Genomic DNA, 14,207 nt, shown 5'->3' with positions numbered 1-14,207 from the left:
GAAGGATACAAAACCACAAATTATTTGTTCCTTCTCTGGTAGGAGGCAACCTGATCTAGTGGGTGGTGTCCCTGCCCATGGCAGGGGGCTGGAACTGGGTGATCTTTACGGTCCCTTCCAACCCAAGCCGTTCTGTGATTCTATGAGATAAACCCAAATAATTGGTCAGAGGAAGAAGAAGTTATCTGGCTAAGATGGACTATGGTGGTTTCAAGAAGACTGTAATTTGGAGAGGACCAATCATGCTTTGAAATGGGTAGAATAGCTTGAGTGGAGTGAGGGGGGCATTTCATTTGCAACTGATTTTTTTTTTCCTGTGAAAGAAATATACTCTGCTAAAGACTTTCATTTGTTCAAGCTAAAAGAAAAATGACCACCCCTTTTAGCTGTTGTAGTGCTATTAGTTTGCCAGTTGGCAAGTGACACTGTTTCCCCTTTACTCTTCTCTGTTACAGAAGTGAAAGGTTGAATAAAAGCTAAATTGTTTGAATAAGAATCCAACAGAGTTGTTAGAAATTGTGTAATTTAAGCAGTGTTTTCAGGCATTTGTAGCTTTATTTTTTTCTTCCATGCTTACAGAAAAGCATCAGTAATGCATTGGGAAATACATACAGTATGTTAGGTGCAGATATGCATTGATATCTGAAGTTAAACCCGTATCTATTACCAAGAGAATCAGAAATGAAGTCTGAGATAGACTACTCAAGATCTAACAGTATCAACTTTTTCAGTAAAATGTCAGAGCCATGAGGATGATCCTATTTTTTTCTTGTAAATTGCCAGGAAGAAAAAAGGATTTTTAAAGTTCATAAAGTTTTCAAACAGTATGAGTTTGAAAAACATTGGAAACAAAAAATAGTGAATGTAACTAATATTACTTTCAAGTTTTGTGCTTGATAAAAGGTAATCATAATGTGTTTGAAAATAGAGGTATGGTCAGTACTTTGGGCATGTAGAAGGACAGATCTGGTTTATTCATGTGTATTTAAATTACTAATATTTTGTGCTATAAGATTTTGCATGAGAATGGCAAGCTTCAGAAACTTGATTGTAAAACATGGCAGTAATTATAATCAGGTTTTGTTACTGAAAAAAGTCATGAAGGATCTGAAAATTTAAGCAATGGGAAAAACAAGTACTTTTGTGTATTTGTAAAAGTATTTTTCTGTTTGTTGTTTCCTTGCTAACTTTTTTTTCTTTAAAGAATTATTCAGAGAGAATACAATGATTTGGTTTATATTATTTTTGCATTTATTCCAGCCACTCAAGAAGTGAAAATTGAACTTGTTCTCAACAGTAGAAGTTTGTTATTTTCAGTCATTCGAACCATTTTCAGTTCCTTCATGCCTGCAAACTACTAGTGTTCATAAATTGCACCATAAATGTTAAAGCTATTATGAGTTCTGCTGTAAACCATACTTGTTGGGTGCATGTACTCAAATAATAGGTCTTAGTCATCAGACTTTAAATTTGAGTGTTCAACCAGATATAAAAGAAGGTAAGCAAATTTTAGAACCTGAGTTAGGAGGGGAACTCAGCAGTTGTGTTCCAGCAGCAGCTTCTCTTGAATGCAAGAATATGCAGCATGTGGGTGGCTGATGAAGTATTATACATGTTTTCATGTTTCTGTTATTTGTTTTTATTACTACACACTGCTTTTTGCTCAGCTTTTTGTTAGTGTTTGCATTATAGTAGAAAGGAAAAATTGCCAGTAGCTGAAGAAAAGTGAAGTTGAACATAGTGCTGTGTATATTTGAAATGGTACTTTACAACCTGCCTGCCTAACTGTGGGGGAAATGAGAAAAATACAGAAAAGGTTGCAACAAGTAATCTGTCATAATGACTAATTTTTTTTAGTTAGAACCATAGATATTTAAATAGCCCAAAATCACTGTAAAATTTGGCTTCTCTATTTCTCTTGACTTCTAGAGCTATGAGAGGAATTTTTCTCTAACACAGCAGTCATTATTTTGAAACTTTTCTCACCTAATTTAGACAAAACTCACTTTTAAAAGCATGCTTTGTCATTTTTCTTCCTCATCGTTTTTCTTTCCTAGCACGTGCGTGCTAGCCAGTGGCGTAGCAATTTAATATATATATATATATACACATACATATATATATACAGATATGAAAATCAACATGAGACATTTTCCATATTCTGAAGGGAATATGGAATATTCCGAAGGGAATATTCTATACAATGACCACTAAGCTATTGATTCTGTCCTGAATTTGAGTTAAATCACTGGAAAGTTTTAAAGCCCATTCCCACTTAACAGTAATCGGAAAAATTTCTAGCAAAAGCTGATTAATCAGAAAATTGCAACTTGTTTTATCCTCAATGTTTATTTAAGGTTAGGTATGCTACCTTGAAGATTGAAGGTACAGAGAAACTAAATGACTATTCATTTACAATTGGGCAAAGGATGTTAAATAAAAATGGTACTTGTAGTGTGATACCACTTATCAATTGTTGCTGAAGCACATAAGAATTTAATAATCATAAAAAAATCTGTTAAATCTTGTTCCTAATAATTTTGTTTCTGTTTCCCATTGGCTGAAAATGAAAATATCTAATCACTTTCCAAAAGCTTTATCTGGTCCATGACACGTGCCTGTGATTTGTTCTAATCGCCTGTTTGGTTGGTTTTCTAATCGCTTCTTTGGAGTTAAGGACCACTGGAAATGGGTATATGACTGCAGACAAGAGTCTAGTTTTGATGTTATGCTGTTATCAGTCTCATTGTTCTTGTTTGTTTCCTATCAGTGCTAGCTTCCATGCTTCTGGTTAATGAATATATTGCCCATATCTTTATATAGAGGAGTTTTCTATATTGGGAAATTAACATGAGCTTGGAGTATTGCAGCTGCTCTGCACTAATTCCTTGCCTAGACGTATTTCAGGCATGCGAAATCACAGAACTTAATTTGCTCAATGAAAGCTACATGCACAAGGCATGATTAGAATTCCCTTTACAGAAACCATAGATTTGTTTACATCTTGAAATTAAAGGAAATATGTTTTACTTTCATAAGCAACTTCTATACAATCAATTAGATTAATAATCTGTATGAATACAGTTGATGTATCATTTTGGTTGTTTGTGATTCTAAATAGCTATATTGTAATTGCTTGAAGTCCTCTATTGTAGTATGCCAGAAAGGCAAAAAGTGGTCTAAAATCAAAATAAACGATTGCATGTGCATTATAAAATTGAAATGTTTTCCTGAGATTATTAAATACTAAACAGCAGTCTTTGCTACGCAAGGTGAAATGTTGCATTATTTAATTGTACAAATGAAGTGGGGAAAATGAGTCATGTTTCAAACGACAGGTTATTTTGTCTTCAATATACACGTACTGTTTCTCTGCTTATGAAATTGTTACCAACTAAGATCAGTTCCAGATGCAAGCTTATATTTTTCAGTTCTTTAACTTATGACTTGGTTATTCTGTATGCGTTTTCTGAATTCTTTGTATGAGGTGCTTGCTGAGCATGTGAAAATGATTATGTTGTCAAGTAAGCTTGGCCTTTTGTAACTGGAGGAGGTAGCTACCATCCTCTACTTATTGTTTAAATGTTTTGGTTTTGTTCATAAACAAACACAAGTATAAGCTTAAGTGTTTGGGGCAGAGATGTTTCAAATGGAATTCCTTTTAAAAATGTGATTGAGAGACTGTAAGAACACAAGCAGAAAATTCTATGAGTGCATTTGTACACTGTTAATGCAGAAGGAGCGATTTGGGAATGGAAGTTGTTTTGTTTTGTTTTGTTTTTGCCAAGGTGCTGAGTAAAATTTGGGAATTATGAAAAGGAAATGATTTGTTTAATGTTTCAGCTTGAAGAGTTGGGGCTTTCTTACAAATGGACTGCTTCAGCATTACCTACTTCAAGGACGGATATTATCTCTTAGTAAAAACACACCTGTGACAAAAGATTTGTCATTCTGGAACAAACAAAAGTAAATAAGCATTTAAAGCAGGAATAACAGCTAAAGATGATGTAACAGCAACTTACATAAGTCTCAGATCCATGCATTACCATTTGTTTCATTTTGTTTTTTATATGCTTTCAAGCTTCTCTTTAGAATCTGTTATTTAATTAATCAAGGCCTAATTCCATTTGGAGCTGCTTTTACCTTTGAAACTGGAGCCTTATTTGAACTCAGTCTCTTGATTAACAAATTACCAAAGCCAAATGTTCAGAAGTATCAGTGATATAAAGAAGCCATTCCTTTCATATGGAATTCCCCCCACACACACACTCCAAAATGGTTGTTTTTCTTTTCTCATTCCCATGCTAAAAGTGCCAGCAAAACACAAAGGCAATTCAAAGGATACTCCAACTCTCTACCAAAAAAAAAAACAAAAAACAAAAACACAAACAAAAAAAAAAGCACAGAACATTGTTTTTATTTCTTTCAGTAGTGATGTTAGAGAGTTTAAATAACAATACCAAACACCTATACTGTGCTTTTTTTTGTTTGTTTTTGTCAGTAACTTATGAAGCATTTACAGTAGAGGTGAGCTTTCATATCTGTCTTCCTTATGCAGGCATAGGCATCAGGATAAGAAATCTGTTTTTCAAAGTTATTTTCCAGGCCAGTAGCAGAGCTACAGGTTGGATCAAGTGTACCAAATACTAGTCCAAAGACTAACTGAAGTTTCCATAACATTTATGTCTGTAAGAATTATGGTTTATGGAATATTCCTGGGCTGCATACCACCAGAGCATCATGTTTGTTTTTTTTCCACATTTTTATCAAGCCACCAGCATGTAGAGTGGGCATGTTTGATTTTGGCTGTTTGGTGCCCTGATTGTATAATACCTTCTCTCATGGGAAGAATTTGAATGACCAGAAGGTTGGGTTGGCACTATGATCTGCCAGCTAAACCACTCTGAAATAATCATTAAGCTAACTGCTCTTAGTAAGATGTGTTCTAGTCGCCAAATTTGTACTTCATAAAATCATTTCATAAAAACAAATTTTGTATTCATAAAATTGACTAGCTAAGGTTGGAAGTGAACTCTGGAGGTCATCTAGTCCAACCTGCTGCTGAAAGCAGTGTCAGCTAGAACAGACATTTTTTTTGGCGTTGTCCTGTTGAGTTTTGACTATCTCCAAGGATAGGGACTCCATAAACACTCAAGTCAATCTGGTTCAGTATTTGACAACACTAACAGTAAAAATAAAGGTGTTTTTTTCTTCTGTTTAAGTGGAATTTATTGTATTTCAGTTTGCATCCATGGCCTCTTTTTCTGTCACTCTTTTTTCTGTCACTGGGTACTACTGAGAAGAGTGTTATCTCCGCTCCCATCAGATATTTATACACATTGATAAGTTGGCCCCAAAGCCTTCTGCTTTGAGACACATCCATCATGGTGTTCAGCAGGATCCCAGGTCCTTTTCTGCAGAGCTGCTTCCCATTTGATCAGCCCCAGCTTGTAATGGGTGCATGAGGTATTCCTCCCTGGTTTGTATCCCCTTTCAGGGATTCCTGTCTGCCCCAAAGTAGTTACGTTTTCATTTATCATATGCTTTTCTGTAAAATAAAAAAATATTTGAGTGGTTTTGATCCTTATGGAATTCTTTCTCCTGGTTTGATGCCTTAAAAAAAAAAATAAAAAAAAAGTGCTGTAGCTGGAGTCTACAGCTGAGACTTTGACAAAAATCTAGCTAATGAAACTAGGGAGTCCTGAGTTCCAGCATGTTCTATTTTAGAAACTGCAGAACCTTGTGGGTCATCCAGCTCTTATAGGAAATGATTAAACTGGACAATTCATGAGGCTTTTAAGGTTAGAAATATGGATCATCCTCCTCTGCAACTATTCCAATTTTAGGAAGGTGTGATTGATTTGGGGGTGCAGAAAGTAGAGGTGGCATGGCTGGGAGTTGTCTTAGCTCTCTTCCATTGGCCTGCAGGTCCTCTACTGCTTCATTTCTAGGTAAAGCACAGGACTTGGTTTGGCATTTAGTTTGAAAGGTATTTGGGAAAGGTATTTGGTCTTGGGAGGGGAGAAAGATGATGAAAAAGAAAAAATAGCAAAGGAAAAAAAGCAAAAAAAAAAAATAGTGAAACGTTCTACTTTAGCTTCACTTTTGGAGACACTGTAGTGGGATTCCTAGTATTAGTGAAGACAAAATGATGCTAATATTATATAAGATTATTTTCTAATAACCATTGTTGGTTTTTCTTCTTGAAATTCTCATATTTTTCTTAGGCGAATCAGGATAACCAATGTAATGAGGTGATTGCCCTAAAACGTTAGGTCACACCAGCTATTTTGAGTGAAGCAGAGCTAAGTAAGGGTGCTGAATGATTATAGCATGTATCTGACCTTTTGGAAGACATTAGATGAACTGTTTCATGGGTTGAGATTTTGCCCTATACCTCCTATACATGTTTTGTGTTCAAGTCTTTAACTTCTTAAAGGTCATGCATTTCTCATCTGTTATTTTGACTTTCATTTCATAGAAATGTAGAATCACAGAATGAGTTGGGTTAGAAGGGATCTTGAAGACCATCTAATTCCAACCCCCCTGCTGTGGGCAGGGACACCTCCTGCTACAACAGGTTGCCCAAAGCCCCGTCCAGCCTGGCCTGGAACACGTCTAGGGATGGGGAATCCATATATTCCATCCATCCAGCTATATATTTCTGTATACTTTGACACTTTGACATCATTCTTTGTGTGCAACAGCACTGTGAATTGAAAAGATGTGAAAAATAAAAGTTTTGAAATAGCATTCCATTCTTAAACCAGTTTTAAAAATCTTATTGCTGAGTGTTTTTAGAAATTATCAGGCATTTTTGTCATACTGGGCAGATACCAATGTTGAGTTTGCCAAGCCAAAATATCCAGGAAGTCACAGTACAGTATGTGTGTATGCATTACTGTATGTATTTTGTTACCTGCTTGTAATCAGGCCATATAGTATTGTATCAAAATACTTAAAACGAGTAATTATCAGGTTGCCACTGCAAAAGCTTGTTCCTTATGTGATTAGGTTGGCGAGGGCCTTAGAAAGACGAGAGAAGCAGTTTGACTCTTGCATGGTTTTGTTTCTTATTCTGTAGGTGATGCTCCATGCAGTGTTGGGTTTCCGAGAAATAGCTGTTTCTTTTTGTGGTTCCACAGGGAGGGAAACAAAATAATAAAAGTGACGTCAGTCATTTCTGTGTTTGGAAAACACGTCTGTTCATAGCACATGGGAGTAATGAAGTCTGTATGGAAATGGAAATATATGGAAGAATACAAGAAAACTCATCCTCCTATTCAATATGTACTGGAAAAACTCACTATATATATGTTTGATAGAAAATTTAGAGAGAGATATATTATCAACAGTTGTGTTTTTGTGGTTGGACAATATCGGTCTGAGGTTAAACAATCAGTTGGTTCTACCGACCCAAATTACATGAATTTACTCAGGCATTTGACTTTAACATTTGAACTTTTGATTTAGAAGTAGCACTGTACAGTACATTGGTTCATGTTAAAAGGATTCAGAGTTGCTTAAAAGTTATTGCAGCAACTGGCAGGTAGACCAAATAGCATTTTTTTTCTTTTTGTTTTCTATTCCACGTTATGGAAATCACATTTTAAGAAGTCTCTGGAGATAAGAGTTCTAGATGACTCTAAAAGAAATGCAGTGGTAAATTACTGCAAAGACAAAGCACTCCCAAGGACATCTGAATGACATATTAAATAAAGGGACATTCAAACAAGATAAATTTTACATTTTACAAGATAAATTTTTGCATGGATTAGGGAATGTCACACAAAGAGCTGTAGCCTGGGATGTGTCATCCCTGAAGAGAATGTTGGAATTAAATGTATAAGATACTGTAAGTATCTTGTCTGTTGCTGTATCAAAAAGGCTGTTAAAGTCCCTGGCTGTGTGCAGCTTTGTTGGTACTAATAAGGTTTTTAACACTGCGTGTGCTTCTGATGTCTACATTTGCAGAAGCATACTGGGAAAGAAGAATGTGCACAGAAGATGAGATTTAAAGAGCTAAAGTAAAAAGAATTAAAGATGACATGATAAGTGGATTTAAAACTCTGTGAGAAGGTAGTACTAACTGCTAAAGCGCTCTTTAATTTGGTGAAGAAAAGTAGAGGAAAGCATAAAGCTGAAAGTCAGACGTTCACCTTGGAAATAAGGCAAATATTATAACAGCATGATTAACCAGTGGAACAAACTGTCGGAGAAGGTGGTGATTTTCCACCCCTTGAAGGCTTTCAAATCAAGAATAGATCATTTTCTGGAATTTAGGCTTTAGCCAAATAGTAGTTTACCTTAAAGGAGTTGAGGAACTGTGAGCTTGTACAACTCTTTGTGCCTTTGGCATGACACTCATGCATACTTCTGGTACTGTTAATAGTGAAAGATCTCCAAGACCAAGCTTGTGAGGCATATGTGTGTCCAGACTGGTGTGTGCCCAGGGACAAGAAGTCTTGATGAACTCTGATTATTAGTAAGCAGATTGTCCTTCATGGGCTCAGTACAGGCTAACTAAGGAAAAATTAATAACCTGGGATACAGGAAGTTAGTACAGATTATCCTAAACATTACTGTGGTTCTATACATTTCCAGTTTCCCTGTACTAAATTGTGCCAAAGACCTAAGTGGAAATTAATCCTGTGGCTGGCTGCATTAACTTCCATCTATGTAGTTATGGTCATAGAGGACAGATGTGCTATACAACCATTGGCTGGCCTACATGGTAATTTTTTCACTTTTTAAAATTACAAGTGTTTGCTGACATAGTCCCTCTGCCAAAGTGCCAGACAATGTCAGTGTTGCCATCTCTTTCTCTGTTCTTTGATTGGGTTTTAAAGCCTTAAAACCTTAGTCTTGTGTCTTGCTGGCTATTTTCCCTGACTGATAAGGATTTACTAGTACTGTGGGGCTGCAAGTAGAGAAGCTATTGTCTTAGCGGTTTGCCCATAATACTGTACTACAGAGTAAAGAAACAGAAGAGCGTGGAAAAAACAGTTCCAAGCAAGTTGGCAAAATAACTCTTAGCAATTCTAAAAGAATTTACTGGTATCTTGTACCTATGGTAATATTTAATTGAGTAATGATACTGATTTTGGTCTGTTAGAATGCATCCTAATCTCATTTTAAGTTATCTATTTTCATGGAGACAGCTTGAGCTGCCTTTCAAGACAGTTTCTTCGTTATAACAAAACAAAAAGTCTAAAAACATCATGGATGTTTACACTTATTAAAATACTTTTCTTTGTAACATAAAATAACCACTTTCAGTTTTTGACTTTTTAAAAAGTCACTTCATACAAAATGGAGCAAAAATAAATACATCTGTTCAGCATTTGGTTTTAATCCTTTTCAGCAGAAATCATACATCACCATAAATCTCGTAACAGCAATAAACAGTCAAACATGAAGAGAGACTGCTAGACAACTCAGTAGTTGGAATATAGAAAATAGCTTTTCTTCAATGTCTTGAATTCCTTCTGTTATTTTTTACTTTCAGTGGAACTGGATGAATCACTTCCAAAGCATGTCCTGTGCTTCATTTAGGCAAGAATATTGTGTCATGAAATGGTTTGTCACCATCCTTCATGTTTTCATTAGAAATAATTTAGAAACATGTATTTTATGCTTTGGCTTCTGTAAATCTAAGACAACCCTGTGATTCCCCTCATACAGTATTATTACAAGGAAGCTTCTACAAGCCAGGCGGCTTTTACAGCTCTCTAGTGTTCTATCCCCTCCCTCACCTTCTGCTGCTCCCCTCTTGGGAAGGGGGGAAAGGTGACTACAGAGAGGGTTCATGGCAGGTCACTGAGATAAATGCTGCTCTTAAAAGAGAGAGTGCTTTCTTTGCTCATCTGAACAGTCCAGCAATCTTGCTGAACACATGCAGTGTGCAGTTTGTGTGTAAAGCACTGCTAAGTTTCTTAAGGGGGGCAGCAGACCTTAGAGTGGATGTTCAAATGACAAAATAGATGTTATCAAAATGAATGTTATCTGCGTTGTTTTGTAAATTTTTTTTTTGCCTTTTGAGATTTTTTTGGGGGGGAAATATATTATTGTACAGTGAAAAAGTATTTTCATATGTTGATGAAATATTGGAAAACTAATAACTGAACCGATCATAAATGATCATAAATGTCCAGAAGGGCCTTAACGTTTAGTAAATACTTCCATTAACTTCTATTGCATTACTCTTACCACAGCTAAAAACCACAACCCTTAGGATTTAGGCATCCATTTAGAGCTCTAGCTTCAGGTTTCCACTTGGAAAATAGTAATCAGAATTTTACCTATAGAATTCAGCATCTCTTTCCAGTTGTGTTTCCTCCTTAGTGCTAAAAATGCCATGTTACACACAATATTATTATCACTGTTCATTGTTTGGATAACTGAAAAGGTTCATTGGTGAGAGGTAATACTTCAAAAATGAACTGCAGGAACATCTTTCATGTATTTCATATCTTTCATTGTTTGTAATAGAAAATGATTTTGGAATGGGATCTATATTTTATGCTCAAGTTAATATATTTTATTCCCTGAGAATTTTCTTTGAACTGGTTTCATTGTTGTTCGTAAATGGTATTTAGCAAAATTAGTTTTGACAGTGAAAAATTTAGTTTAGAAAACTACGAAAAGTCGCCATCCTTGAAGAGTTGTTTCAGTGATCAGAATTGTAATGCTAAATTTTGAAGTGTAATTCTTTCTTTTAGAGCAAATTAAAAAAAGATGCTGACTGTGATAGACTTGGTAGTCATTGTGATGCCCCTTTAGAAATAAGGGTTATCATGCTTTGTGTTTGTACGTAGTTTCTCGAATTTGGATTTATCTGTGTGTTATTTCCCATTTCTTACACTTCACCAGTCTCTAAAATCTTCACATATATTTGTGTAAGTTATTTCTTTAATAGTATCGCAATTAAAGGTTTATAAACCAGTTTCTCTGAATTAAAAATAAGAAAAAAATAATTTGTTATTCATACATATTTGGGTAACGAGGAGGGAGAGTCGTAAAATAGATTATCTGTAGCAGCACCTGTTTTTCTACTATGCAGGTGTTGACTATCTTAAGAAGATGGCTGCGGTATTACTCCTTAAGTCTCACTAAGCAAAATAATTTAGTGAAACGCTTGTATTTCATTTAGCTGGCTTGTTGTGTAACTGGTTTTATTTCCATAGAACTACAGACCAGTGAATTAATGTGTTAGTCTGAACTCATAATAAAATATTTTAGTTGTTATTCTTTCCTTTTTTCTAGAATTTTTTCTTTCTTGGACATAGTTACTTTGTGTCGATGTGCACAGGTTTCCAAGGTATGTTTTTCTATTGTGCTTCTTTTTGTTGTTGCTGTTCTTTGGAAAGCTTTCTCTTAATTACTTGCAAATCATGGGCTTTAAGGCAATCTCCTTCCTGTCTAAAATAGGGAAAAAAAAAAATCAAATATAGCCTCATTGTTTATTAAAACAAATAAACAGTGGGTCCACTCTTGCATTCAGATATGTGGAATTAGTTGCTATGTTAGACTTCTGTTTAAAGGCTGTAGAAAAGATACCCCGTAGTGTATGCTCTATATCTGGAGAAAGGATTAAGCCCATTTTGGCATAATGGCATTTGCTTTTTATAAAGCATGTGGCCATATAACGCTATTTTTCAAACGCATATTCTGCTTAAAATTCCATGTAGTTCGGTTAATGTGCACCATGTGTCTAAGAAGTTCATCCATCATTAGCTTGTCAAGCACAAAAGGTGTTAAATAAATGGACTACTAGTAGAGGAAAAAGGCACACAGAAGATAGTAGAGAAAGCGGGCAAAGTAAGCTTTTATATTTAGCTAGTCTTTTTTTTAAGTTAAAATGAAAAATATTCTGGTCCTACATGAAGTGTGTGCAATGAGGCGTATTCTTATACAACATGAATTAACTTTCTAATTTCATGCTTTTCTCCATTTTTATTTTTATTTTTTTGGTTTGTTTCATTGTTTTATTATATAATTGTGTAACTGTTTCATTTCTATACCCATACCATCTTGGTCCACAAATTCAGTAAGTTTTGTGAGCTAACTAACATTAGGCTTTGTTAGAACCTTCAGGTAAAGTCTTGAATACATCAGAAGAAAACCAAGGTGATAAAACAAGCAGAATTTTTTCTCTCAAAGCTACCTCTTGTCAGTTGGATGTGATTTTCTTTCAGTATTTCTGAGTATATTTTTGTTTCTCTCACTTTTTTACTTTGTTCTACTTTAAAAAACTATCATCTATTGCGTCAGTAGTAAAGGACAAATTCTCAAACATGTAAATGTAACTCAGCGCATGGAAAGGCCTGATTCTAACAGTGGAAAGTCGGCAATTTTCTGAAAGGTTTCTGTTCCTCTCAGAATAGTAACTAGTGAGGTTGAGGAACTCTGGTTTTATTGGAAGGAATCTCGTGCGCAGTCACTTCTCTCCATATGCATCTAGCAAGAATAACTTACTAGACAAATTTACAAAAGCTCTTTTTAAAAATTGACTATTGAATCCTGCTATGTTCATGTATTTTATTTAATTTCTTCCTCTAATGCATGTTTTATGGGCATAAGACAAATCTCTGAAGTGTAATCCTTTTAGGAGATCTGTGTTTAATTTCTACAAATGCCCTGGTTTTAACCAGTTGATATTTTAGGATTACTAATATCTACAATTACATTTGTTTTTCAAAAACTGCTACCTAAAAATGTCTATTTTACTGTATTTTGGAGTTTGTTGTATTTGAATTTCTGAGACGAAAATGAGGGGAGCAGTCAGTGGAGGTATATAATCTCTATTTGTTTTTTGCAGGCATGGAATGTTTTAGCTCTGGATGGAAGCAATTGGCAAAGAATAGACCTTTTTAACTTTCAGACAGATATAGAGGTTAGTGTCTTTGTTTATTTCATTCCTATGGTGATGTTTAAGAGCGTAGCCCATTTGCAGTATTCCATAGGCTGTGCTTGAGTTCTCACATTTTAAAGGTTAAAGTTTGAGATACTAAAACAGAGAAGGAGCATATAGGAAGATAGCACTGTATTTGACTTTTTTACACTGGATGAGTTTTAGAGTTTTGGTTGTTGGCAGTGTATCAGCTAATTTGCATATATTGTATACATACAAGGCTCTGTAAATTCAAAACTGATCATTTCCGGAAAACAAAGATGTAAAGGGTGCCTCTGAACTGATTGAGATGCTGAGTCACTTTCACAGCCTAGAGGAATTTTGTTGCTTGTCTCTGTGAGAGTGCCATCTAGTGCTGAATGCTCTCTGGACACTTGGCCCCAGAACTTGGAGACTTCAACAACAAAATGCTAAACAACTTTTCTTACTGCTGGCTTGGCCTGGATTTGATTTGCTGTATATATTATTACCACTTTATGAACATTTGTTTCCTAGGGCTTGAACCGTGCCTGAAATGCATGTACATGTGGATTAAAGTCCTTTTCAGCATATAACAAAAAGATTGCGGCAGTCTTATGTTTCATAAGAAAAACATGTCTGTATTAATGCTATCATAGATGTGTATAACAGAATAAAATTTGGCGTTGGAAAATGAAGACAAAAATCCATAGGAAAATACAAGTCCATAATTGTAACTGGACTAGTTTATAATTTGTGTTTGATAATATAAATTAAATTTAGAATACAATAACTAATTTGCTTCTGGATTTCATGTTAAGCTTCTTAGTTGCATGAATAAAATCCAGATGGGGATCATTTGATATATTTTGCTAACTGTGGTTCAAACAGTTCTTTAAGCTTTACAGCAACATAGAGTAAATTTTCTCACTGTTCTCTTAAAATTTTAATGCCACCTCCTCTGCTATACTGATGTTAAATACAAGAATCTTGTGGAGGTAGGCGAAAGATTTTGGCATCTTCAAATATCTGGATGTGTCTAAGAAGTCTTGGAGCTCTAATTTCATTTTTTTCACTTGCCTCTAAAAAAGCTGGTGTTTCTCATTTGCTAAAAAATAATAAACAAACCCCACCAGATCTGTGGCCATTCTCTTGGTCAGCCTTTTTTGTGTCTGAAACTTTTCTGTTATTTAGAAACAGTGTTGGGCTTTTACATTTTTGCAGAGTTTCATGCAGAGTTTCATAGTGGTGTTGCCCTTTCAGACGTATTTGTAGCCTGATATTAATGAGAATGAATGTTAATCATTCATTCTCAGCCTGATGTTAATGAGAATGA

General features: G+C 35.1%; 1 protein-coding gene across 9 annotated transcripts in view; it reads left to right on the top strand.

Moving 5' to 3' along the window:
- FBXL2 (F-box and leucine rich repeat protein 2) overlaps positions 1-14,207 on the top strand; it is a 67,690-nt gene that overhangs the window by 28,550 nt on the left and 24,933 nt on the right. For 7 of the 9 annotated variants that reach the window (XM_083826547.1, XM_083826545.1, XM_083826543.1 and 4 more), the window contains exons 3-4: positions 11,266-11,320; positions 12,821-12,895. In XM_083826547.1, the coding sequence (XP_083682673.1) occupies positions 11,266-11,320; positions 12,821-12,895 (130 nt within the window). The remainder of the gene's footprint in view (positions 1-11,265; positions 11,321-12,820; positions 12,896-14,207) is intronic. The other 2 variants (XM_083826549.1, XM_083826550.1) reach the window with 1 other exon arrangement.

The sequence above is a fragment of the Anser anser genome, assembly GCF_964211835.1.
Source record: "Anser anser genome assembly, chromosome: 2".
Lineage (NCBI taxonomy): Eukaryota > Metazoa > Chordata > Aves > Anseriformes > Anatidae > Anser > Anser anser.
This window is presented reverse-complemented; position numbering and strand designations above follow the sequence as displayed.